Below are 26883 nucleotides of genomic sequence, written 5' to 3'. Positions count from 1 at the left end.
ACGTCAAATTTCAGGTCAATGTGGGGAAGGGGAAAGAAGTGATGCTTGCAATCGCTTGTATTCACATCATACTGAATATACCTCTGCATCTGCACAAACTCATGTGGATGTCGGAGTGTTGGTGGGATATGGTTGGCAATGGGTTCACACATTGGTGCGTGGTGATAGTTTAGTGTATTTATTATTCATTATTTCTTTATTGGCTGATTCAACTCAGACACGGTCTTATTGAATTACTTAAAAACTAAACACAAGACTTAATAAACACAAGTGAAAATGAAAGCACAGACAATATTTCAACTACACACAAACGAGAACTTTCACTTATAATCATAACAAACATCAACTAATCATTCACAAGTAACATTACATCTTCTTAACTACTAGCTATATACTTAGAACAGTGATTCTCAGCCTAACTGTGTTTGCGGGCCAAAATTGAATTTTGAAAAGAGACCGCGGGCCGCAAGTCATTAAAGAGTTTATTTTCAATAATTTTCAAGATTTAACCAAGGATTTAACACACAATATATTTGTTTGATTTTTCGAAAAGTTTAAAGAATAACCATTAGTTAAATTTTACAAATAACAGTTTTTAACATTAAACAAAAAGCAAAAAACCAAACAACCTGGAGTTATCAGGAGATTTTATTTCACTTTGGAAAAAAAATTGAAAATTGTATGGTATTAAAAACACAACATAGTTTTTGCAGTTTTTTGGTATTGATAATGTTGAAAAAAATATTTCAGACAAGCTACATTAAGTCACAAAAAATAAGCAATAGTGACGCTGGCTAGAACAATATGAACCTTTTTAAGAATATTGTGGATAAACTTACAGCGTACTTATAGCGCAGATTATAAGTGCAGAATTGTGGAAGTCCTAGACATGAACACGAACAAATTTCTTGAAAAACCTCTGGATCCAGTTTTGAAAAATTCCCGAGTTTCTTACTGCAGCTTAAGGATTTCCTGAGAAGTATTTTAAAAAAATCTTGGTACTGTGAGGGTTTTGGGATTTCTCGTGGATTTTGAGAAATTTCAGAATGATTTCTTTAGAATTCAATGAAGACAACCCTGCAGACATGATTTTTTGAGCAATGTGAACACGTATTTGTAGACGATTTAGAATAGATATTTAAGAGGAATTCCCAAAAGGACTACTAAGAGAAGAAAGAGTATCTTGCCGAATCCCTGAAGTTTTTAGCGAAATTCCGAAAGTTTGGGCAACACTTTTTTTAAAAGAAATTATAGGCAACAATTCTTGTAAAAGAAAATGAAATAGTTTCCTGGCAGAAGTGGCAATTATAAAGTACAAACAAGGAAGTTTTTTCGCACGATTTATTTTCGTGAATTTAAATAAATTACTAATAACGAGTCGAAAATCCATGGTAGAGAGCCTGTGAAATTTAGCCTAAACTCATTATTTAAGCGAAACACATCGTTCTCAACAACAGTTTCGAATATTTTCGAAACAATATTCGAAAACGTAGCCTGTTACAGCTTGAAAAACTTTCAAAAAACTTACTTTTGAAAAAAATTCCATGATATTGGAATAAATTCATTCTCATTAAAGTTTTAACATATGCTGAAATTTCTGATTTTCATTATGGAATCTTTACGTGGGCCACTTTCTTATAATTTCAAAATCAGTTCGCGGGCCGCACAAAATCTGGTCGAGGGCCGCATGCGGCCCGCGGGCCGCAGTTTGGTGACCACTGACTTAGAACAATAACAATATACTCATTGAAGAAAAAAGAACATCTGGTTTGCTTTCTATGCATAAAATTAAAAAAAAAAACGTACTTCTATTGAAAACTAGGTTTTACACTCGGGTTTCCATATATGATCGAACCGGTTTACGAACTCTCTAAATTTTATTCCTCTTGGCCATGTAGACACAATTAATGCTCGCAATTTCCATTTCTCGTGTAGCACTACTTTAAATGAAACAAAATCAAGTTTGCTGCAGTCTACCCAATTGGGAACAAGCTTTTTAACAGATATGAATTCTTCATTTGAGACTTCTAAACATCGAGAAACCATCGAATTGATATCATTCTCTGAAACCGAGCTGTCAATATTCGTTAGATATAGAGAAAAACTATCATTGTCTTCCCCTGAACTGGTATGGTTCTCATTGAAACAATGTTCGTTGCAGTTCGATCCCTCCAATAAAGTTGATGATGAAACAGGCTTAGTTTGATGCGATGGTAGATCTATTGACGTCGAGTTCAACTTCGATGTCATTTCTGCAAGCGTAGTGATTATACCGGATACTTGACACTGTAGTTCAACGATTTGTTGTTGTGTTGTCTCAACGGCACACAATGGAGGTTCCAGTATTTGTTCCTTTTTCCAGCTTCCAAAGCTGGCGAAACATTTATCGCATAGCCATAATAATCGATCCGAAACTGATAATACATTCAACTGCTCAGAGGTAATAGCAGCACAAAGGTTATTGCAGAGTCTACATCGTACCTACATATTGAAGCGCACTGGTGTCGATAGGGAGCGGGCATCGGCTGCAAGGCAAAATCTCTGTCGCGTTCATTGTTGGTCGATTTTAGGATTGATAATTTATCAGCTCAATCACTCTTTTACTCGGTGAATTTTATCCAGTTCGTGAAGATGGAGAAAATCACAACAGAATGATATGCACAGTATATATTTTCACTATTTAATTAACTGTTTCTCGGTTGAAACTAGCGGACAAAAAACGGACTTGCGATTTACATGGATTCACTGTTCATCACATCGTTACTCTGAAGATAATGCGACATTGTTCGCTTGATTGCACAACTCGCAGGCGTTATATGACAGATTGACACTGTGCTGTGAAGTTTGGAAGGTAGAGAAACGGCTTTTCAACCCGTTTCTGTTCTAGCGATGGCTATGAACATCTGAATATTCTTTATTACACCACCAAACCTAAACTCAAAATGATTGACAATTCTCAGGTCATTTTAACAGATCACACACATGCACGAAGAAGACAAAAAAATCTACTACTTTACCGATCCTGTTGGCGTCCTTTTCATGCTCGTGTTACACTTGTCAAAATGACCTGAGAATTGTCAGTCATTTTGAGGTTAAGTTCGTTGGTGTAATAAAGAATAGAGGAGGGAGAAAGTATACAGAAAGTTACAACGTAGGAGAGAAAAGGAGCGGGCCAGGGATTGAACCCAGGAACTTCTGCATACCAATCAGAAGCGGTAACCAGTAGACCACCAAGCCCGTTGATTCTTGAACGAAATAAGGATTGGTCAACTTTTTCAAATAAGCATATGTTCATAAAAGGAGTTGATTTTTATTTATTTATTTTTTTTTTTTGAAAAGCTGGTTTCTCAGGGTGTAACTTGGAGTAACCTCGATGACATCATTAGAGTCTAAGATACATGACATATGATTAATCTGATCTTCTAAGTCTACGTAAATACATTATATTAAGTTTGTTATGTGCATGATGCCTTGTTACGAGTGTAGATCTGAAGGTCTTAACCACATAATGTTATATGTAGATGGTCTTGGAAACCCCTGATTATGTTTATATCCCATGGCATGTAGTAGCTTCTTCTTCTTCTTTATGGCTCTTCGTCCCCACTGAGACTTGGCCTGCCTCGCTTCAACTTAGAGTTATTTGAGCACTTCCACAGTTTTTAACTGAAAGGCTTTCTTTGCCTGCCATTGCATGATTTTGAATATTGTAAGGCAAGCACAATGATACACTATGCTCAGGGAGTCGAAAAAATTTTCCCGACTGAAACGGGAATCGAACCCGCCGTCTCCGGATTGGTGATCCATAGCCTTAACCACTAGGCTAACTGGAGACCCGCATGTAGTACCTGATTATAGACCTGACATACAGGGGATACTCAAAATAACTGGGACAGGTAAAATTTTCACTTTTAAAAAAATGTTCAACTCGCTGTAACTTTTCGAAAAGGGCATCAACTATTCTCAAATTTTTACTGTAAGTTCATCAACTAGTATCAACTAGTCGTGTATCAGTGGTTCAAATTTGGAAAAGAACGGGCCATTCTACACAAAGTTATAAAGATTATAGAAAAAGGTATAATTATTCGATAGCCAGCTTTGAGCTGTTATATCTCCGGATTCAATGAACCGAATGCAATGGAATTTTGATCATTTATGACTAATATAATGAACTTTGAAAAACAGTTGACTAGATTCAAAATTATTAAAAAGAAAAAAAGTTATGGCGATTTTATTTATTCTATGTTTTTTCAGTAAGTTTATCTATTTTTCATATGCATCTCATTTCTTTTTCAATTTAATGAAGGCTATTTGGTGGCTTTCCTCTGAAACATAAATATATTCAATTCAATTAGAGGAAATTAAAATGAACTATAATTACTATCTCGAATTTGGAAACGATGATGAAGTTTTGGATAAATTGGTGTTATATTAGAAAAATAATCTAATCGAAATAATTTTCTTTCGTGTGAAGAATTTTAAGTTTAGTCAAATCCAGAGAAATTCGCGAAAACTGAAATTCGTAACTGACAAAATGTACACAATTTAAGTGATTATAAGAGTGAAAAGATGCTACATTTCCCTACTAAACACTCACAAACTTTCCTTGATTTCACTTTTCTAACTATTGAAAATCACGGGTTGAGTAGAAGGCGTAATCCCATTCTGTGTCTCACGAAACAAAACAAGAACTACGCCTTCCACTCCTGGTGTTTTTGTTTACGAAAGTAAAAGGCGAATCTGAAATCAAAACATAAACACGGCGAAAGTAAACGGCGAAATCCTGTCAAAATCAAAAACAAGGCGAATAGTAAAAGGCGATTCTGAAATTGATATCGATTCAAGGCGCATAGTATTGGGCGTATTTGGCATTATCGGGCATCAATTCGGGCGTAATAAAATAAATGCAATTTTTAGGGCAAAAATTAACAAATTCGTATAGTTTTATTAGAAAATCAAGAGAATGTGACAGAATTGTGTCATTTAAGCTTGTTCATGTTGAATTACTCTGAATTACTCCTAAAAAGGAATTGAAATTGTATCAGCAAAATTGTTGTTTTCACAATGTTATTGCTTTGTCAGTTACGCCCTATTCGCGAATTACTCTGGAAATGTTTTAATTAGCTCATTATATAAGTCATAAATGATCAAAATTTTATTGCATTTGGATCATTGAGTCCGGAGATATAACAGCTCATAGTTGGCTATCGGATAATTATACCTTTTTCTAGAACCTTTATAACTTTGTGTAGAATGGCCCAATCTTTTCCAAATTTTGACCACTGATACACAACTAGTTGATGAACTAACAGTAAACATTTGAGAATATCTGATGCTCCTTTTGAAAAGTTACAGCGAGTTGAACATTTTTTTAAAAGTGAAATTTTTACCTGTCCCAGTTATTTTGAGTATCCCCTGTATATTAGCTATACGAATCAAATGGGAAAATTCTGAGTTTTGTACTCATCAAATTCTTCAATGAAAACTTCTGTTTTAAAATGGACCATGAAACCTCTACAATTACCCATTAGCAAAATAAGTCCTTGTCATAGAACGGCGAGGAAATCAACGATTTTTTGCTCCGTTTCCCTCCAAATGACCCTTCTCAATGGATTCAAATTAGTAAAAACAATCAAACAGTGTGCTTCCATCATAATTTCCTATGCCGAATAGCCACCAATGTAATTACCTACCCCTCCAATTTGAGTGACCACCTGATCCATCGTTTCAATTTAATAAATCGAAAGCCATTCCGATGCCGTTTGGTACTAGTGTTCAATTTTTTGTTTCTTACTTGGTGGGTACAGCTGTGGTACCTTCTGTTCCAGTAAACACAAGCTGCCAAACTGATTCGTCAAGCTCACTGTGCTGGGCCGCGCCACACCGCGTGTACACAAATGTAAATCACATAAGCGGAGTAATCAATCTCAATGTCGTTCGCCGCCGTATGTGCCACCTCGCACCAGTCGCACTCGTTGCGCATAAGCATCAAGCATGCATTGTCGTCGTCGTCGTCCTCATCGTTGTTCGTCATCAAAGAGCATTAATCGACTCGACCTGCGCGCTCGATAGCCGGTACAGACTCACGCGCCAAAGACATTCCACAGCGAGCGATTACAAACGCCACTCGGAAACGACTCTACGTACGGAGTTGTAAGGGGCTCATTCACTGAATAACCAGTAACCAACCACACGACATGACCTTGTGTGGTCGATTTCACGGAGCGCAGCTTGATATTCGAGTTGTCACTTTTTACCTCCCCCCGATATATTTGCAAAACAATAACGATCCACTCGAGCTTCAACAAAACACAAAATCGGAGGCCAAGGCAAACCGGAGCCCTTTGACATTCCATACGCACAGGTTCACGGTTCACCTTTGGACGACACTTACGTTCTTCAACGACTGCACCACGAATTCTTCTCAGGTCATATTCTCCTTTAGGGCACCTTGCTTCAAGGACTACACCTCACGCGACTTCAGCACAATTTCATCGTGGTTTTTCCCACGTACTGACACTGACTGTAGTCTTCTTGAACTCGATTCACAGAACACCAGAAAGTAGTAAGATCATTAATTCTTCAGGATTGATTCATACGCATACACTCCACCCAGCAACAACAAAAAACATCCAACGATCTACCCGCTATCAATTACCGCGCCGTACTGGCGGCACTTGGCAACCCAGTCCAAGGAATTCAACCAACGCACAAATAGAACACCAAAAGCGTTCGACTCCGAGAGTCCGTTGGACTGGCTGGTAAGCAGCTAGTAGCTGGCTGTAGTAACTAGATTACCCGGTCGGTTAGTTGAGTACGGTGCGATGGTGAACCAATACCAGCTATCCAATCCATCCATGTGCAGTGTGATCCGCGCCAACTCGGAGGAGGTGAGAGCACCCGGACGAACGGGTACTAGTCACAGTCAGTGCAGTGTTTCGTTTCGGACCACAGAAGGGTTCAATTGCATCATGAATTTTAAATACCTATCTATACCTACACTTGTTTGACGCCCTGAGCCGCCGGTTTTATGAGCGAGCGGTAGAGCATCACCGCCGCTTGAATGGGTTAGGAGTGCTTGCTCAGGACGCTCTATGTTGGGGTGGGCTTACCTACTGGCATCGTTGCTGGTGGGGTAAGCGTGGGGAATAAGCTTGATGGGAACGAAGCACCAACATGAGCTGCAATTCATGGTTTGGTGAGTCGATGAGAAGCTTTTTACTGATATTAAAAGCTTTTGCTGCATGGAGTTGGTGATTTGGTGGTGTAATTAGTTTACTGTAGATTCGTGTAGAGGCGCTCATAATGGTTAAAAGAGCTTAAGCTCAATGCATCGGAAGTTATTATTATGATTATTATAACACATGTGTTATAGAGATGGATATCTAATCAACAGGTGAGGCCGGTAGTATGAAAAATATAGCTTATGCTAAGCAGAAGGACCTGAACTCATGAGTTCAATTACAGATCCATCCCTAAGCTAAGCTTAAATCTTACTCATAAACCTCAGAGTGCAATTTTTATTACTGAGCAACATTCACTTGGTAATCTAGGTCATCCAAACTATTCTGGAATTAAGACCTTCAAGCTCTACAAGCTCTACTCTTGTATCTCTCAACTTTATCGATATAATTCTTTCCCGATTATTTTGAGTATCACGTTGTGTTATTTGTGCATACACTGACATACGGATGATCTTTACAGTATTTTTAAGTATCGAAAATTATCCAGGCGTTCCTGGGAAATTCCTCCAAAAGTCCCTCAGTAATTCATTGTGATGTTCTCCGAGATTAACTCCACGAGTTCTTTGGAAATGCCTCCAGAACTTCCCGTGAAATCCTTAAAGAGTTTCCCGGCAGTTTCTCGGAAATTTCATCAGGAGCTATGCTGCAACTCCTTCAGGAGTTCCTTAGGAATAACTTCAAGAACCTTTTGAAAATTTCTGCAGAAGTTTCCCAGGAATTTCTCCAGGAGTTCCCCGAGGATTCCTCGGGAGACCCGCAAGGATTTCTCCAGAAATTCCCTGAAAACTCCCTCAGCTGCAGGTAACTTTCCCAAAAGTTCCTTTAACAATTTCTCCTGGGATTCCTCCAGAAAGTTTTCAGGAATTCCTCCAGGAATTTTCCCACGAATTCCTCCAGGGATTCCTCCAGAGATTCCTCTAGAAATTCTTCCAGGGATTCCTTAAGGGAGTTCTTCAGGATTACCCCCAGGAATTCCTTCACGAATTTCTCCATGGATTTTTCCATGAACTCATCCAAGAATTCCTCCAGAGCTTCTTCAGGATTTTCTCCAACAACTAATCCAGAGATTCCTCAAAAAATTCCTCCAGGACTTTCTCCTGGAAAGACTGCTAATTCATCTAGGATTTTATCAATGGATTCCTCCAGAAGTTCCTCAACAGTGTTCTCTACAAGTTGTTCCAGGGATTCCTTCAGGAATTCCTCCAGAAATTCCAACAGGGATTCTTCCAGGAATTCCTCACTAGGATTCCTCCTGAAATTCTTCCAAGAATCCCATCAGTCATTCGTCAAGGAAGTCCTCAAGAAATTCCTTCACGATATACCCTTGGATATATTCCAGAAAGTCCTCCAGCAAATACTACAGGAATTCCTACTGGAATTTTTATATGGAATTACTCTACCAATTCCTCCTGTAATTACTACAGGAATTCCTCCTGGAATTGTTTCGGGAATGCTCCAAGATATTCCCACATGAAATTTGTTTTCCGAGAGTTTTCTGGAGGAAGTCTTCAAGGAATTCCTAGTGGAACTCCAGGACGAATTTTTGAAGTTTTTTTTTATTTTTATTTTTTAGAGGATTTTTTGGAGGATTCCCTGAAGTATTTCCTGTAAAAAAGTATGGAGTATTTTCTGGAGGAATACCTAAAATAATTCCCGGAAGAATTTATGCGAGGAATTCCCAAAGTATTTCCCGGAACAGTTACTGGACGATTTCCTGAAATAATTTTGGGAGGAATTCCTGGATGTGTTTCTGGATGAATTCATAGAGGAAATTATGGAGGAATTCCTACAGCAATTTCAGCAGGAATTCCTAAAGTTAATTTTCAGGAATTTCTCCAGGAATTTTTCCAGGAATTCCTCCAGGGATTCCTCCAGAGATTCCTCTACAAATTCTTCCAGGGATTCCTTAAGGGAGTTCGTCAGGATTACCCCCATGGATTCCTTCACGAATTTCTCCGTGGATTCTTCCATGAACTCATCCATAAATTCCTCCAGAGCACCTTCAGGAATTCATCCGGAATTTCCACCAACAACTAATCCAGGGATTCCTCCAGAAATTCCTCCAACACTTTCTCCTGGAATGACTGCTAATTCATCTAGGATTTTATCAATGGATTTCTCCAGTAGTTTCTCAACGGTGTCCTCCAGAAGTTGTTCCAGGGATTCCTTCAGGAATTCCTCCAGAAATTCATCCCGGAATTCCTCCAGCAATTCCAACAGGGATTCTTCCAAAAATTCTTCACTGGGATTTCTCCTGAAACTCTTCAAAGAATTCCATCAGTCATTCGTCAAAGAATTCCTTTACGATCTACCGCTGGATATACTCCAGGAATTCATTCTGGAATTTCTATAGAAATTACTCCACCAATTCCTCTAGGAATTCCTCTTGGAATGGTTTCGGGAAGTACTCTAGGAATTCCAACATTAAATTTTCCAGGAATTCCTCCCGGAATTGTTCCAGGAATTCCTGCGAAAATAACTTCAGGAATTCCTGCTGGAATTGCTGTAGGAATTTCTCCAGAATTTCCTCTAAGAATTCCTCCAGAAACTCATCCAGGAATTGCTCTAGGAGTTCTTCCAGGAATTCCTCCCAAAGTTATTTCAGGAAATCGTCCAGGAATTGTTTAGGAACTCCTCGCACGAATTTCTCAGGGAATTATTTTTAGATTTCTTCCAAAAATAACTCCATGAATTTTTTACAGGAAATACTCCAGGAAATGCTCCAGAAATTTCTCCCGAAAATTGTAATGAAAAAAAAAAAATATTTCAAAAAATCCTCCATGAGTTCCTCTAGGAATTGCTAAAAGAATGCCCCCAGGAAATTCTCGAAATACAAATTGAATCATGAACTCTTCCAGTAAGTTATCCAGGAATTCCTCCAGGATTTTCTCCAGAAATGTCTTCAAGAATCCTTGAAGAAATTCCTGGAAGTCTTCTTGTAGAAATACTTGAAGGAATTCTTGAAAAAAATCTTCAAGGAATTCCTGAAGAAATTCCTAGAGAGAAGCAGGTCTTGGATACATTCTTATTAGAATTACTTTCACAATTCTTGAATAAATTACTGGAGAATTTCTTGAACGGATTCTTGAAAGAGTTCTTAGCAGAAGTTTTGAAGAAATATCCGGAGAAACTCTTAAACAAAACCCTAGAGAAATGTTCGGAGAAATTTTTGAAGGAATTCTTGGAGTAGTTCCTTGAGAAATTCTTGGAGGAGTTCTTGGCAGAAGTCTCAGTGCAGTTCCTGGAGAATTCCCTGGAGAATTTCCCCATGGAATTCCAAAAAGAATTAATGAAGAAATTCCTGAAGTGGAGTAATTTCGAGTAGATTTTTTAGCAAAATTCCTTAATAATTGTTTGGAGGATCTCTGAGGAAAACCCAGAAAAATTCTCGAACGAATTGTTAGAGTTTTCCCAGGAGTATTTTCTTGATGAATTTCTAAGGGTTTCCTGAATGATCCTGCAGCTATTAATGAAGGAATTTCTGGAGGAATTCTTGAAAAGATTTCATAAACAAATCACTGGAGGAACTCCTCGAAGAGTTCTTCGTGGAATTTCTGAAGAAGTTCCTGGAGTAATTTCTGTCGAAATTCCATGAAAAGTTTCTTCACAAATTCCTGGCGGAATTTCTGGAGTAATGGCTCAAAGTAATCTCGGATGATTCTCTGGGATAATTTTTGGAAGTATTTTTGAAGATTTTATACAGGTTTCTTTAGCAGAGTTGCACTCTGTCACTGTCAATAATGGTAAGCAAATCGCTGATTTTGATAGGCCGCCTGCGATCCAAGTCAGCGTGCGCTCAATTGAGTCACCGTCACTTTACTTGTTCCATCAGCACTGGACTGACTGTGATGGTGTGTAGATATCACTGATAAGCCATCTTTAAAATTCGTTTAAAAAAAATCCAAATGAAGATTTACCAAGATAATATTTTAATATGTGGTACTAAATAACAAGTTTTGCATGTTGGTCACAAAAAAAGTATGAGTTTTGGCGAAAACCACTAAAATATCACATCAGTTGCGATGATTGTGATCTAGAGTGCGGGTCAATATCAGGTCGTTGCCTGTCATTGTCGTTTTGATATTGATCGGTCTGGAGTGATGGTGATGATGGTGCAATATCAGTAGTCAACAAGACTACTGACAAGACTGATATTACGCAACTCTGTTGTTGAGGAATTTCTGGGGAAATTACTGAAAAAATTCTTGGTGGGATTCCTGGAGAAATGCTTGGAGAATTTCTTGGCAAAAGTCTCGGAAGAATTCCTGAATAAATTCTTGGAGGAATACCTAGAGGGATTCTTTGAGGAATTCTTGGTAGAACTTTTAGAGGAATATGTGGAGAAATTCATTAAGGAATTCCTGGAGGGAATCTTGTAGGAATTTCTGGTGAATTTATAAAGGGAACTCCTGGAATAATTTTCGAGGTTTTTCTTGAAAAACTCCTGGAGGATTTCTTGAAGGAATTATTGGCAGAAATTCTTGGAGAGGTACCTGGAACGATTCTATGAGTAATTCTTGGCGAGAGTCTTGGATAAATTTTTGAAGCATTTTTCGAAGGAACTACACCGATGAACCATAGAGATACATGATATACCTACATTGCATAGTGTTAGAGTCTGAACCTTCATCAAACAACCGCCATCTTGAATCTTAGGCCGCCATCTTGGATTTTAGACCGCCATCTTGGATACCCTGGTCGCCATGTTTGGAATCCGGACCAAACATCTACATATCAAATATATCTAGAACTTGTTGAACTATAAAAATAAAAATTGAAAAAAAAATAACTTCAAAAATTCCTCCATGAGTTCCACCAGGAATTTATCAAAGAATGTCCCCAGGAAATTCTCGAAAAACAAATTATAGCATGAATTCTTCCAGTAAGTTATCCAGGAATTCCTCCAGGATTTTCTACAGAAATTTCTTTAAGAAATTCTTGAAGAAATTCCTGGAATCTTCTTGTAGAAATACTTGAAATAATTCTTTAAATGATTCTTCAAGGAACTCCTGGAGAAGTCCCTAGAGAGAAGTAGGTCTTGGACAAATTCTCATTAGAATTACTGTCACAATCCTTGAAGAAATTTTTGAAGAAACTCTTAAACGGATTCTTGAAGGAATTCTTAGCAGAAGTTTTGAAGGAATATCTGGAGAAATTCTCGAACAAAACCCTAGAGAAATGTTCGGAGAAATTTTTGAAGGAATTCTTGGAGTAGTTCATTGAGAAATTCTTGCAGTAGTTCTTGGCAGAAGTCTCGGCGCAGGTACTGGAGAATTCCCTGGAGAATTTCCCCATGGAATTCCAAGAAGAATTAATGAATAAATTCCTGAAGCGGTTCCTGGAGTAATTTCGAGTTTATTTTTTAGCAAAATTCCTTATTAATTGTTTGGAGGAATTTCTGAGGAAATCCCAGAAAGAATTCTCGAACGAATTCTTAGAGCAATCCTAGGAGTATTTTCTTGAGGAATTTCTAAAGGTTTTCTGAATGATCCTGGAGATATTCATGAAGGACTTTCTGGAGGAATTATTGAAAAGATTTCATAAACAAATCACTGCGGGAATTCCTGGAAGTGTTCTTCGTGGAATTTCTGAAGAAGTTCCTGGAGTTATTTCTGTAGAAATTCCTTGAAAAGTTTCTTTCTTGAGTGATGGCTGAAAGTAATCTCGGATGATTCTCTGGGGTAAATTTTGGAAGTATTTCTGAAGGTTTTATGCAGGTTTCTTGAGGAATTTCTGGCGAAATTCCTAGAGGGATTCTTGGAGGAATTCCTGAAGGAATGCTTGGAGAATTTCTTGGCAAAAGTCTCGGAAGAACTCCTGAATGAATTCTTGGATGAATACCTAAAGAGATTCCTTGTGGAATTCTTGGCAGAACTTTCAGAGGAACATGTGGAGAAATTCATGGAGAAATTCTTGAAGGAATTTTTGGTGAAATTATTAAGGGAACTCCTGGAAGAATTTTCGAGGATTTTCTTAAAAAACTCCTGGAGGATTTCTTGATGGAATTATTGGCAGAGATTCTTGGCGAAATGCCTAGAACGATTCTATGAAGATTTCATGGAGAGAATCTTGCACAGTATGAACAAAATCTGTAAATTTTTACGAACTGAATGTAACAAATTGACCCTCCATCGGGTTTGACAGAAATGTATGTGTTATCTTAAAATTACACTGCTGATTGATGAGAGAAGTGCTAATTATTGCACCGACTGTTCAGAGACACTTAAAAAATCTCAACACGAGAATAGAACTCAGATCTTCTGAGTGAGAGTCCACGCATAAACCCTCCAGGCTATCTCATCAAGCTGAAGAAAAAGCAAGCGAAGATAAACATGTTCTACCACAAACGAACAAACTGTTGTACCGCTTCGGCCACAGAGAGAGAGCCGTCCCCACAGCGAGGCTGGCGAAATCACATTCTGATTGGCTGACGACTGAGCGTGGATGTCTTCGTTTACGTTGTTGCATCTGTAAATCTGTAAACAATACGCATGTTTGGCTGATTACTGAGCGAACTGTATCATCTCACTGCAAATGGCTGTAATTTTCAAGTTTATGTTATAATTTTCAGTCGATCCTTAGCTTACGTGTTGTTTAATTTTCATAATTTCTTTCTGTGAGGATAAATTTTTGAAGGAACTACACCGTACATACATACATACATACATACAGCCATTCCATAGAAAAACGATACAGTGCATCTCCGATTGTCGTGAAACTTGGTGGGCTTGTAGTTTTTCGGAAATAATTAGACCCGTATTTTTTTATTTCGTCATTAGGGTGACCAAGTTTTATATAGGGTGGTCCAAAAAATCAAGGTTTTTCATAACTAATTTTTTTCAAAAAATCGTAACTTTTAAACCAGTTTATTGATTTTAAACTTTTTTTTTTGTTTTAAAGCTATTGAATTGTAGTTTTCAGGAAAAATACGTTAAAGGGGCTAAAATGTAAAGAGTATTATAAAATATGCAAATATATTAGTTTGTTCACGTTTTCATGGTCTCGTGACCAAAGAGAAACCCTGGTTTTATATTTTTATCAGAAAATTCAGGAAATTTGGCGTAACATATCAAAAAATCAGAGATGTATGTTGTTTAGATTTTGAGATATGATTTTTTGAAAATAAAAGGTCAAATTTTCCCATACAAGACACTTTTTTAAATTTGATTATATTTTGATTCCTTATAATATTATGGATACCAAATCACCTTATAATATTATGGATCACCAGGAATCACTTTAAAAAGCAATACTATGCATAGTTTTGCATAGAGAATTTGCAATTTCAAGCAATTTTAGAGTAGCTAGTACTAAAATATACTCTCTATATTCAAAAAATCATATCTCAAAAACAAAACAACGTACATTTTGATATGTTACGCCAAATTTCCTGAATTTTCTGATAAAAATATAAAACCAGGGTACCTCTTTGGTCCCGAGACCATGAAAACGTAAAAAACTAATATATTTGCATATTTTATAGTACTCTTAACATTTTAGCCCCTCTAACGTATTTTTTCCTGAAAACTACAATTCGATAGCTTTCAAACAAGAAAAGAAGTTTGAACTCGGTCAAAATGGTTCAAAAGTTACGATTTTTTGAAAATTTTTAGTTTTGAAAAACCTTCATTTTTTTGGACCACCCTATATGGAAATTGGTCACCCTAATGACGAAATAAAAAATACGGGTCTAATTATTTCCGAAGAACTACAAGCCCACCAAGTTTCACGACAATCGGAGATGCACTACCGTCTACCCCCGTTGGTTTGAACGACACCTCATGCAAACCAACGGGGTTCATTTTTAATTCTAGCAACTCTGTTAGCATCGAAAAACACACTACTGGCAACCTGATTTGGTGTTTTGTTTTGGATCTGCGTTCCGTTTCACACCGTTCCATTAGCAGAATGACGTTTGAACCATTTTTAGTTTGAAAGATGTGCAGATTAGAGGGGGTCAAACTAAAAAGCGTTCAGATTACATGCGGTCAAACCAACGAGGGTAGACGGTATATCGTTTTTCTATGGAATGGCTGATACATTTATTTGTTAAACATCACATTTAAGACAAGACATAATCAACAATAGTACTCGATGATGATTAACCTGGGCTTGTTAGGGGAATATCTGTAAATAAAAAGAAAATCGGGTTAAGTACGGTTCCTAGTACTCGGTTTGTGGCTGCCGCTCTCCATCCTCAGCCGCGCCCAATGCTCGCCAGGTCACACAAGTTGATCGGATTTTGTGACAATCGTTCCCCGGCTGTTGAGCCCGGTTCGTCGCATCACACCTTCCAGAGCGATGTTGTAGAGTAGGCATGAGAGTCCATCACCTTGTCGCAGTTCCCGGCGAGATTCGAATGAACTGCATAGATCGCCCGAAACCATTACGCAGTTTTGCACACCGTCCATCGATGCTTTGATCAGTATAGTCAGCTTCCCAGGAAAGCCGCTTTCGTCCATGATTTTCCGTAGCTCTACGCGGTCGATACTGTCGTATGCCGCTTTGAAGTCGATGAACAGGTGATACGTTGGGACCTGGTTTTCACGGCATTTAAGGACGATTTGCCGTACGGTAAAGACCTGGTCCGTTGTCGACCGGCCGTCGATGAAGCCAGCCTGATAACTTCCCACGAACTCATTCGTTTTAGGTGACAGACGACGGAAGATGATCTGGGATAGCACTTTGTAGGCAGCATTCAAAATAGTGATCGCCCTGAAGTTCTCACATTCCAAATGGTCGCCTTTCTTGTGAATGGGACAGATTTCCCCTTCCTTCCACACCTCCGGTAGCTGTTCGGTTGTCCAGATCCTGACTATCAGCCGGTGCAGACAGGTGGCCAACTTTTTGGAACCCATCTTGATGAGTTCAGCTTCGATACCATCCTTACCAGCTGCTTTGTTAGTTTTGAGCTGATGAATGGCAACCTCAACTTCTTTCAGCGTGGGACTTGGTTCATTTCCGTCCTCCGCTGCACTGGTGTCATCGTTTCCTCCGTTACCGTGGTCTCCAGAGCCTACGTTCTCCTCGTTCAGGTGCTGATCGAAGTTTTGCTTTCACCTTACGTTCGTTCATGAAGAGGCCTCCGTCCTTATCCCTGCACATCTTGGCTCGCGGCACGAAGCTGTTGCGGAATGCGTTGAGTTTCTGATAGAACTTCCGTGTTTCTTGAGAACGGCACAGCACTCCACTTCTTCCTGGCGGCGCTTTTTCTCCCGAAAGAGGCGGGTCTGCTGTTTTCGCTTCTGTTTGTAACGTTCAATGTTCTGTTGGATCCCTTGCTGCAGCATTACCGCCCAAGCTGCGTTCTTCTTCTCAAAAACCGTTCTGCACTCTTCGTCGATCCATTCGTTCCGTCGATTCCGTTCCACGTACCCGATGGTGCTCTCGGCTGCGTCGTTGATGACTGCTTTCACTGTACTCCAGTAGTTCTCTAGAGGCACCTCATCGAGCTCACCCTCGTCTGGCAAGCCTCGTTGGATAAACGTTCGATTTGTGCTGAAAAAATCAACTTTTTGCAATTCGTCATATAAATAACTATTACTTGATTAAAAGGATAACATCTGGATGTGGAATTTGATGAAAAATAATTTGTTCCATTTTTAATTGGTTTTTGAAAAATTTGATTTTTTTGGGACCCCTGAAAACAAGACCCTTCAATCAAAATGGCATGAGACTTGTAATTGTCATACATTTTGAGGTTACGTTTATTCAAAAGTTAAGGACAAACGTCTTAAAATCCCGCTTCAACAGTGCATCAGAATTTCAGAAGCACAAATCTCAAAAAGCAAGCTTCAAACAACAGTGCATTTTACTATTCTGTTCTTGCTCACTTGTAATAAGCTTAAAATGAGAAGCTCAGGTTCGCTGGTTCTGTTTACGAAGAGATTTGTGCCCTCAAAATCGTGAGTAGGTGCCAAAGCCGGCCATTGTGGCGGCCATTTTGGGATTCTAACAAGTCTGTCCTTAAGGACAAGCTCATTAGGACCTGAAGATGACCGACACAACGGCCGACTTTGGCACATACTCATGGTTTTGAGCGTACAAATCTCACGATTAACTAACCCAGTTCTTCTTATTTCATGCTAATTACCTGTCGGTAAGATAAAATAAAAATTATACTATCGTTAGAAGTTTACTTCTTGAGATTCGTTTATCTGTATTACTGGTGCTATGTTGAAGTGGGATTCCGATACGATTTTCCATGAAGAATGACAGTCAACTAAAACCGTTCGATTGAAAACTGAGGAAGTGCTCAATAAACGCTATGTTAAAGAGAGACAGACCAAGTTCTAGTGGAAACTTAAAGCCACAAAGAAAATGAAGAATACGAAGGGGAAAAAATAATAATGATATTAAAAATAGGTAAGAAGAAAAAAATGTCCACATTCCTTCCAATAGATGTTATTCCTTCAATTATCGCAAAAACCCTCTGCCGTTCCAATGTGTGGCGAAAGACTTGCTCGAAGCAAAGACCATCGAATGCAAAACGCGATATTTTCTTTTGGCCAACACTTGAGCCACAAGAGCATCCTCCAACAACACTCTCACGGGTCGTCACTTAAATATTTATTTATTCACGTCCGCAGAGACAATCCATCATCTCTTTCTGCGTCGAAGAACTTCAATAGACAAACGGATTTTTTTTTCTGCCGCCGTGCCACGTCATGGTATGACACATATGCGAACAACTGAATGACGGACGGATAGAGGCCCCGTTTTCGCTTTCAGCCACCTACAGCCGATTGGTAAATTGTTTTCGGATCTTCGACCTCGTCGCCGCCGCACGGCTGACGAAAGGGAACGCGCGAACACTGCTGTTTGCGCTTTTGTTTTCAGCCCCCCTTTAGGTAATGGAGGTTGACGCGTGGGAAGACCAAATTAGCAATCAACGGTGCGCGCAGGGCAGGGCCAGGGCACACACATGGTGGATTATATCAGGTACCTACCTGCCTTCGTGAGTGCAGTGCAGCAACACTCACACGAAAAGTGCCGATGAAGCTGAAGAATGGACGGATGGAAACAAAGCAGGAAAAACAATTGCACAACCCACAAGCTGATAATACATACCTCAGAAGACGATTGGATGTTTGGGGCTTTGGAAGCTCCCTCTCACGAGGTGATACGGGTAGGAGACCCCATGCTGCGGTTGAGAGGTGAAAGGAACAGGTGAGCAGATTAGTTTATTTGATGGAGTTCGAATCAGGTGTTGAAGCCAGATAGGTGAATTGATTGCTTTGTTTTGGAAGAATGATGGGAGTATTAATCACATTTATTGTGAAATTCAGTCAATCGAAGTGTCTGTTTGATTGTCACAACTGGGGGTTTCATCTAATTCCCGTCTATGTAAGCACTGACCAATAATGATCGATTTTATTCTTGCACCTCCCCTAAAATTTCATGACCAATTTGGTATCAATTACAAATTTATAAATTTCTTCCATATCATATAAAATATTGTAAAATAATTACTCCCTTAAAATAATAAGATTGAATAATTGTCCCTCGAATTCTGTTTTCGTCTATTCCATGTGTATTTTGGGCATAACCTGAATTCAATTCCCGGCACACCTTCTACGTGACGCTATAACAGTCAAAACTCATTGCCCGTAAGCGTTTATTCAAAAAGTCGGTCAAATTATGTGCATTCAAATCATATTATGTATTCAAAGTATGATTCTTGCAATATGTACCGCCGAAAGTTCTTCGTCGCAATTACCCAGTCCTGGATGGCTACAATGAACTTTCTGTTTCCGAGAAGAGGTTACTCCGCACCTGCCACGCGTTCAACGCCGCCTTATCGATGTGCTCGAGTTCCAGTCGATGGGAGTGCGTCCCCTGCAACTCCTTCTGCTTCCACGCTACGATTATCTCGTCAACGGTCTTGATGCCGCAGTTCAACTGGTAATCCTCCTGCACCAGATGCAGGGCGCTGTAAACGTGGTCAGCTTTACATGCAGTGCGATTGGGGCTTTGTACGAAATATGCCCGAAATTGCTGGATCAGGGAGACACATAGTGCCTGGATATTGGACGCCTGTTCCTCCTACTACTCGTGACAAGGTGACTCTCTTGATGAACGACTCAGGATGACACATGTGCTTGGTGAAGGCCACTCGTACTGCTCGTTCTAACGCCTCGAGGTCAGTCTTGGTCCACTTTACCACCCCAAAGCTGTAGGTCAACAGGAGGGGCACAGCAATCGTGTTGATCGTCTTCACTTTGTATCCGGCTGACAGAAAGCTCCCCAGAACACAATTGACACGATGCAAGAGCTTGTCCTGCAGTTCCTTCTTGATCGCTGTGTGGCGAATACTTCTACGTTGCAGGAAGTCGAGGTATTTGTACCCTTCGCCTTCAACCCCGGCGAAGATGAATTGACCGACGTTTGTCAATTCCAAACTCCAACCGGATGTCGTTGCTGAACACCGTCACAAGCTCCAACAGTTGATGCAGCCTCTGTACTGATTCCGCAAACAGCTTCAGATCGTCCATAAAGAAGGTGTGGGTTATTCTTGTACCCCTTCCCCCACCTTTAAGTTGGTTGCCATAGTTGCATTGAAAATATTTCTAAAAGATCTTACCTGGAAGCACACTTGTAGAAACACGTGTAGTCCGCAGGAACTCTAGAGACACACTGCCGGAAACCTTTTTGAAGGAACAATTCAATAGTAACACTTCGGGCACTACTGAGTGCTGCCTACAAGATGCTCTCTCAAAGTTTATGCCGCCGTCTATCACCGATTGCAAAAGAGTTCGTGAAGCAATATCAGGCTGGATTTATGGGTGAACGCGCTGCAACGGACCAGATGTTCGCCATCCGCCAGGTGTTGCAGAAATGCCGCGAATACAACGTGCCCACACATCACTTGTTCATCGATTTCAAATCGGCGTATGATACAATCGATCGAGAACAGCTATGGCAGATTATGCACGAATACGGATTCCCGGATAAATTGATACGATTGATCAAGGCGACGATGGATCGAGTGATGTGCGTAGTTCGAGTATCAGGGACGCTCTCGAGTCCCTTCGAATCTCGCAGAGGGTTACGGCAAGGTGATGGTCTTTCGTGCTTGCTGTTCAACATTGCTTTAGAGGGTGTAATAAGGAGAGCGGGGATAAACACGAGTAGGACGATTTTCACGAAGTCCGTTCAGCTGCTTGGTTTCGCTGATGATATAGATATTATTGCTCGTAAATTTGAGACGATGGCGGAAACGACTAAAGAGTTAAACCAGGCGAATCGGATTAGTAATCAATGTGTCGAAGACAAAGTACATGATGGGAAAGGGCTCCAGGGAAGAATCATTGCGCCCGCCGCCCCGAATTCATATCTGTGATAATGCTGAATAAGTTCCGTCTGATCACTTCGGTGGTATAATACAAGTGTCAAGTCTTTATTATTCCATAGCCTTAGTCTACTATGATCCAGTACAGAACATAAGCCTACTACATCTCTCCTATATTTTATTAAGTTTAACATGTATTATAAAACTTCAACAATGAAATTATTAGCTGGTAAATATTAACTTAATCTTAGACATTTGTAAATAAAATAATCATTCAAATAATCTGGTTTTCTCTTCTCGCGCTTTGAACGAATAGGTGATGATGATGAATCCAGGGACACGCCTCCAGCCATTCTCGATGTTGGGTTTCTCTCAGGCTCGTGATTCGAGGTCGATTGATCTTCTGCAGGACTGGATTCTTCAAGACTAACACTCCTGAACGGATTACAAGAAATAAGGCATTTAGCGTGATTTACGTGTCTATCCATCTCAACACCACTTGATAGATTTTTCACAGTAATCCTTGTTCCAGATTTTTTCACGACTAGGAATGGTTGAGGGTTGAAATTTGTCGTCAACTTGTTTCGTTTAATCACGTTCTTCAATACTACGTGATCTCCTACATCGATTTTGGAATGTTTTGCTTTTCGTCTATTGTCACCATAATCTTTCCCTTTTTCTTTTCTTGTCCTGTCAAGATGCTTCATTTCGATTGTTTCAGGCTGTAAAATAAGTCGTATGATTCAATGCCGAAAAAATCTAAAAATATATAAATACTACTTCGATCATGTTGGATTTTCCTTCTGATTCTTCTGCTACTGGAAGTTTATCTTTCAGTATCCTGCCCATCAGCAATTTAGATGGAGCCACATTCGTTATCGAATGTGGAGTATTTCGGTATGCTAATAAATAGTCATACATGTCGCTTTTCCAGTCTCGACCCATTGCTGTACTTATTCTTATCGTTTTCAATAGCGACCTGTTATACCTTTCAACAAGTCCATTCTGAAACGGCGCATACGGCACGGAGTGAATGATAGTAACTGCATTCAACTTACAAAAGTTAATAAAATCCTCCGAACAAAATGGGGGACCATTATCGCAAACAATTTGTTCGGGATATCCAAATCTAGTGAAAATCATTCTCAGTTTGAAAATTGTTGATTTGGCTGTTGTCGAAGTCATGATTTCCACTTCAGGATATCGCGAGTAGTAATCTACCAACACCAATAGATGTACGCCATTAGCCACTTCGGTGAAATCTAGTGCCAGTTTACGCCAAGGTCCTTCCGGAATTTCTGTTCTTCGCATGGGCTCTACATCTGGTTCCGAAACTAGCAGACATCCATTACAAGCATTTACGTACTTCTTGGCCATCGCATCGATTCGGACCCACCACACTTTTTCTCTAAGACGTTTCTTCATGGCTTCGATCCCCAAGTGTGGTTCGTGAGCAAGTTGCAGTACTTGATGTTGCAGAATTCGCGGAATGACAATTTTGTGACCTTTTAGTAAAATTTCACCGTCTGTCGATAGATCGTTGACAACCTTTTTATACTGACACAAAGTTTTTGGCCATCGTTTAACTGGATACGGTAACCATTTTATTAAATCACTTATTTCAATGTCTTTCTTGCTCGCTTCTCTGATTTCCGAGATTGAAATAGCTACAGGGCATGAATCCGTTGATACCTGACAAATAATCCTTTCGCTTTCTTCGTCGAAGCTTTCCACATTGGAACCTTTTTCGTCACATAGCCTTGAAAATGGATCAGCAACATTCGATTTTCCTGGACGATATATGACCTTATAATCATAAGCCATTAATCGAAGTTTCCACCTTTCAATCCTAGCACATGGCTTTGCGTGATCTCCGAAGATAGAGACTAGTGGCTTGTGATCAGTAATTAGCCAAAAGAATTTGCCGTACAGGTAATAATGAAATTTCTCTGGCGCCCAAACTAAGGCCAATGCTTCACGTTCGGTTTGTGCGTAACGTCTTTCTACTTCCGATAGTGATTTCGAAGCATAACTTATGACTTTATATACGCCTTGTTTGGATTTTTGGAAAAGTACGGCTCCAAGACCGACCGGACTGGCATCTGCTACTAAAAATGTTTCCAAATCTGGGTCGAAAAATGCCAATGTTTCATTTTTAGCTAAACTTGATTTTAGAGCTTGAAAGGCTCGCTGATGCTCTTCTTTCCAGAGAAATAGTGTGCCTTTCCTCGTAAGATAATTAAGCGGTTGTGCAGTGGTGGACAAGTCAGGTATGTAGCGGCTTACAAATGTAACTAAGCCCAGAAAGCTTCTAAGTTCCTCTGATGTTTTCGGTTGTCGAAATTTCGTTATTGCTGCAAGTTTCTCATCTGACACCTTTACTCCCTCAGCTGATAAATGATATCCCAGAAATTCTAATTGGCTGACATTTTCAACCGTTTTGGTTTCGTTTAACGTCACATTTCTCTCCCGCAGGCGACTACGAACAAGTTCAGTACGAAACTGCAATAGTGATAATGTTTAAAAATATTGAACAATATTTTAGCATGATATTATACCTTCAGAATATCAATATTAGGAGCAAAAATTAAAATATCATCTATAAAGACGATCAACCAAGGGAAATCGCCGAGGATCGTTTCCATACATTTTTGGAATAACTCTGGGGCAGCCGATAACCCAAATACGAGTCTTTTATATCTCATCAGCCCAAGAGGAGAAATAAAGGTTGTGATGTAACGGCAATCGTCTCTGAGTAGTAATTGATGGAACGCTTGTTTAACATCGAGCTTAGTGAAAATTGTACTTCCTCTGAGTTTGCTGATCATCTGCTCCATTGTGGGTAGTGGGTGAACCTCTCTGATAACAGCTTTATTTGCTGCACGTAAATCAATGATTATTCTGACATCATCTGAACTTTTTCTTTTTACCAGCATAGGGGATACCCACTCTGAAGCTTCATGGACCCTTTCAATAATTCCCTGACGTTCTAACTCCTTCAACTTAAGAAGAGTAATCTCTTCCAGCGGAATTGGTATACGCCTGTATGCTTGCCTTACTGGAGAAACCGTTCGGTCTATTTTGATAGAAGCACACATATCTGAGCATTAAATTTTATATTTTAGTCCATTCAAATCTAATAGTAATTAAAGTTGTGTCTTACCTTTGATGTAGGGCAACTCAACAGAGGACAAGGCGTGAAGGAACTTGACAACACCAAGCATTTCTGCCGATTTACCACTCAATAACGAGCATTTTCCATTTTGAATTACGTGAAGGGTAGTAATGCAGCTTTTGGAACCAATCTTGATTTCAGCTTCGACTTCACCCAGGACCGTCAAAGGCTTTTGACTCCCATAAGCTTGGAAAACTTTGTTGCTACCCTTACGTACGCCATATGCAGCAAAACCAGTCCGTTTCAACATCTTCCAATCATCCTTGCTCAGCACATCTTCATCAGCACCGGTGTCCACCACAAACCAAACGTTAACGCCACCAACGGTACCAGTCACCCGCCGCTTTCCATTAAGGTGGAACAACTCGCGCACTTCCACGTTATTGGTAACGTCATCTATCTCACGAACAAACTTAAGTTTTCGGCTGGAATCCAGTGAACCGTCCTCCGACTTCTTAAACTTCCGATCGGGATGTTTCGCAAACTTTCTTGACCGACGACAGCATCGAGCGTAATGCCCTGGTAATCTGCACAAATTACACTGCGAATCGCGCGCTGGGCACCGGTTTTTCTCACCATGATTTCCGGCACATCTTCCACATAGCTTCTGATACTTCTGACGTTCAACAACATTAACTTCCTCAATCGGAGCGGGTTTCGTCAGCATCCCACGGAATTCACGAACTTGCAGCTTTACAGATTCATAGGTCCGTCCTATCTTCAACATTTCATCCAGTGACGTGTCTGCCTCGAGATATTTAGCCCTTAGCTTGTCATCTTCCTTTGTAGCAAACACGATTTGATCCATCATCATTTCTTCGATTTGATCGCCGAAACCACACAGCGACGCCTGGGACCGCAAACGCAACGTGAACTGATCCAACGTCTCGTGGGGGTTGAATTGGAGTTGTCGAAACTTGAACCTTTCGTAACGCAGTGACATGCGAGGGGCATAGTAATTGTCCAGCATCTCCATTGCCGCTCGGTACGGGTTATCAAGTACGCAGCTTGCATCAATACCGACGTTTTGGGCAATCTTCCTTACATCGGATCCGCCGAAACACATTAGTGCGCGATACATTTCACCATGGTCATCAACTCCCTTCAATGCCAAGTACGATACGAACTGGTCCCTCCAGCTTTCCCACCTGGTAGACGTTGGACCATCACCATGTTCCACGAAAGGGGTTATGTTGAAATGGAGCTGAAAATCAATTTCAAATTTGATCAAGTGGCCACTGTTTTTTTTCTGCAAGTCACAATTTCGTGTCAACTGTTACTAAGGTAACCAGTGAAAATTCCCAAACAACAATTTTCACTTACATGTCAAATAACTGAAATTTATGATTTTTTTTTCCGAATGTGTACCAAGTATACGGACTGGAATTTTCATTCCCTTCGTAATCTTGGGTTTCAATTGCGGGCTGGAATTCGGCATTCCCTACGCTAGATTACCAGGTGTACGGACTGGAATTCTACATTCCCTACGTTATCCTGGGTTTTATATGCGGACTGGAATTCAACATTCCCTGCGCGAGATTACCAGGTGTACGGGCTGGAATTCTGCATTCCCTACGTTATCCTGGGTTTTTTCTTTAATGCGGTCTGGAATTTAACATTCCCTGCGCTAACGTACCAGGTTCACGGACTGGAATCAACTTCCCTACGTCATCCTGGTTTTTTTTTATGTTTGGAAAATTTCAGTGGTAGTGGTTGACACGAAAAGGCAATAAAATATACACAATTATAATTACCGTAGCCATTTTCTTCAACGGGTTTGATAATAAGATCTTGAACAGCTACTTAATTCTCCTCAGCAGATTTCAGGCTTCCAGGTCCAGATGCTTGCCAGCCGTTTTCTCCCGACAGAAAATTTACCTCGTCCGCCAATGTGATAATGCTGAATAAGTTCCGTCTGATCACTTCGGTGGTATAATACAAGTGTCAAGTCTTTATTATTCCATAGCCTTAGTCTACTATGATCCAGTACAGAACATAAGCCTACTACAATATCGACGGTGATGAAATCGAGGCGGTTGAAGAATTCGTGTACTTGGGCTCACTGGTGACCGCCGACAACGACACCAGCAGAGAAATTCAGAGGCGCATTGTGGCAGGAAATCGTGCTTACTTTGGACTCCGATCGAATAAAGTTCGCCGTAACACGAAGTTAACTATCTACAAAAGGCTGATATGGTGTATTTTATGGGCGCACCGCACTAGCTACCTCTTGTTATCGTACTACCAAGCGAAACATCGTTTTGGTAGGTAAACAGCCATCGCCAAAGATGGATGTTGGCGGCGGTTATCATCGGAAACCGCACCGCACGCACGCTACATATCTGACCGAAACCGAAAACTCGTCGCGCTGTTGGCCTAGGTAATGAGGGGCCATTCAATATTATGCAGATAATTGAGCAGGTCAGCAGCAACAGCCAGCAGCCTCAGCATTTCAGATCCATCGAAGGCACGGGATGAAAAATGAGGGTGGCGACGACGACGACGACGACGCTGACATGTCAAGTGACGCGCCTGGCGACGACCTTTGCGTAATACCCGGTTTCATGGGCGGAGAAGTCTGCATCGCATTCGACAGTTGGAGCGATAAATCAAGCGGAGGTTTTCGTTCCCAAGTTGGAGGTTAATATTTATCGTTGGTAGTTAATTGTTAAATGATCGCTTCGATTTGGAACATGTAGCAAGAAACCACATTTTTCTTCTTGGGCGACAGGTAATGCTCGATTTAAAGCCTGGAAATATACGGTAATGGCGCAAATTGAACCTGTTGACCTCCAGTTCAATTGAGAGTAACATAAATGCAAATGCTCCTACTATTAGCGATGAAACTGACATCATCTAGCAATATTACCGAACCAGATCACATATTTGCTTAGATGAATGCCTGAGTGGTACTTGGTTAATGATCATTCTCTTCTAGTTCCCTGTTAGCATGCGATCAAGAGCGCGATACAACTTCAATAGAGATTAACATACTCTTGCCAGCAACGCGTTGCAACGGATGAACTCCATAAAGACTATCGGATCTCTTCATCACACGATGTACCAATCATACATAAACCGCACTCTCAGCCGAGTCAATCACAAAACGATCATCCATAAGTGCCCTTAAATGTGTAACAACCGCTGGTAGATCGTAAAATTGACCAGCCACTGTA

General features: G+C 40.1%; 1 protein-coding gene across 1 annotated transcript; it reads right to left on the bottom strand.

Moving 5' to 3' along the window:
- Positions 1-23033: 23033 nt before the first annotated feature.
- On the bottom strand, positions 23034-25718 carry LOC134285333 (uncharacterized). Its single transcript, XM_062845912.1, has 2 exons — positions 25462-25718; positions 23034-24911 (listed from the first exon to the last, which is right to left on the bottom strand). Exons 1-2 carry the CDS (start codon positions 25468-25470, stop codon positions 23679-23681), a joined length of 1242 nt encoding a protein of 413 aa, XP_062701896.1. The 5' UTR covers positions 25471-25718; the 3' UTR covers positions 23034-23678.
- Between the last annotated feature and the right edge of the window lie 1165 nt (positions 25719-26883).

This window comes from Aedes albopictus, chromosome 1, assembly GCF_035046485.1.
Source record: "Aedes albopictus strain Foshan chromosome 1, AalbF5, whole genome shotgun sequence".
Classification (NCBI taxonomy): domain Eukaryota; kingdom Metazoa; phylum Arthropoda; class Insecta; order Diptera; family Culicidae; genus Aedes; species Aedes albopictus.
This window is presented reverse-complemented; position numbering and strand designations above follow the sequence as displayed.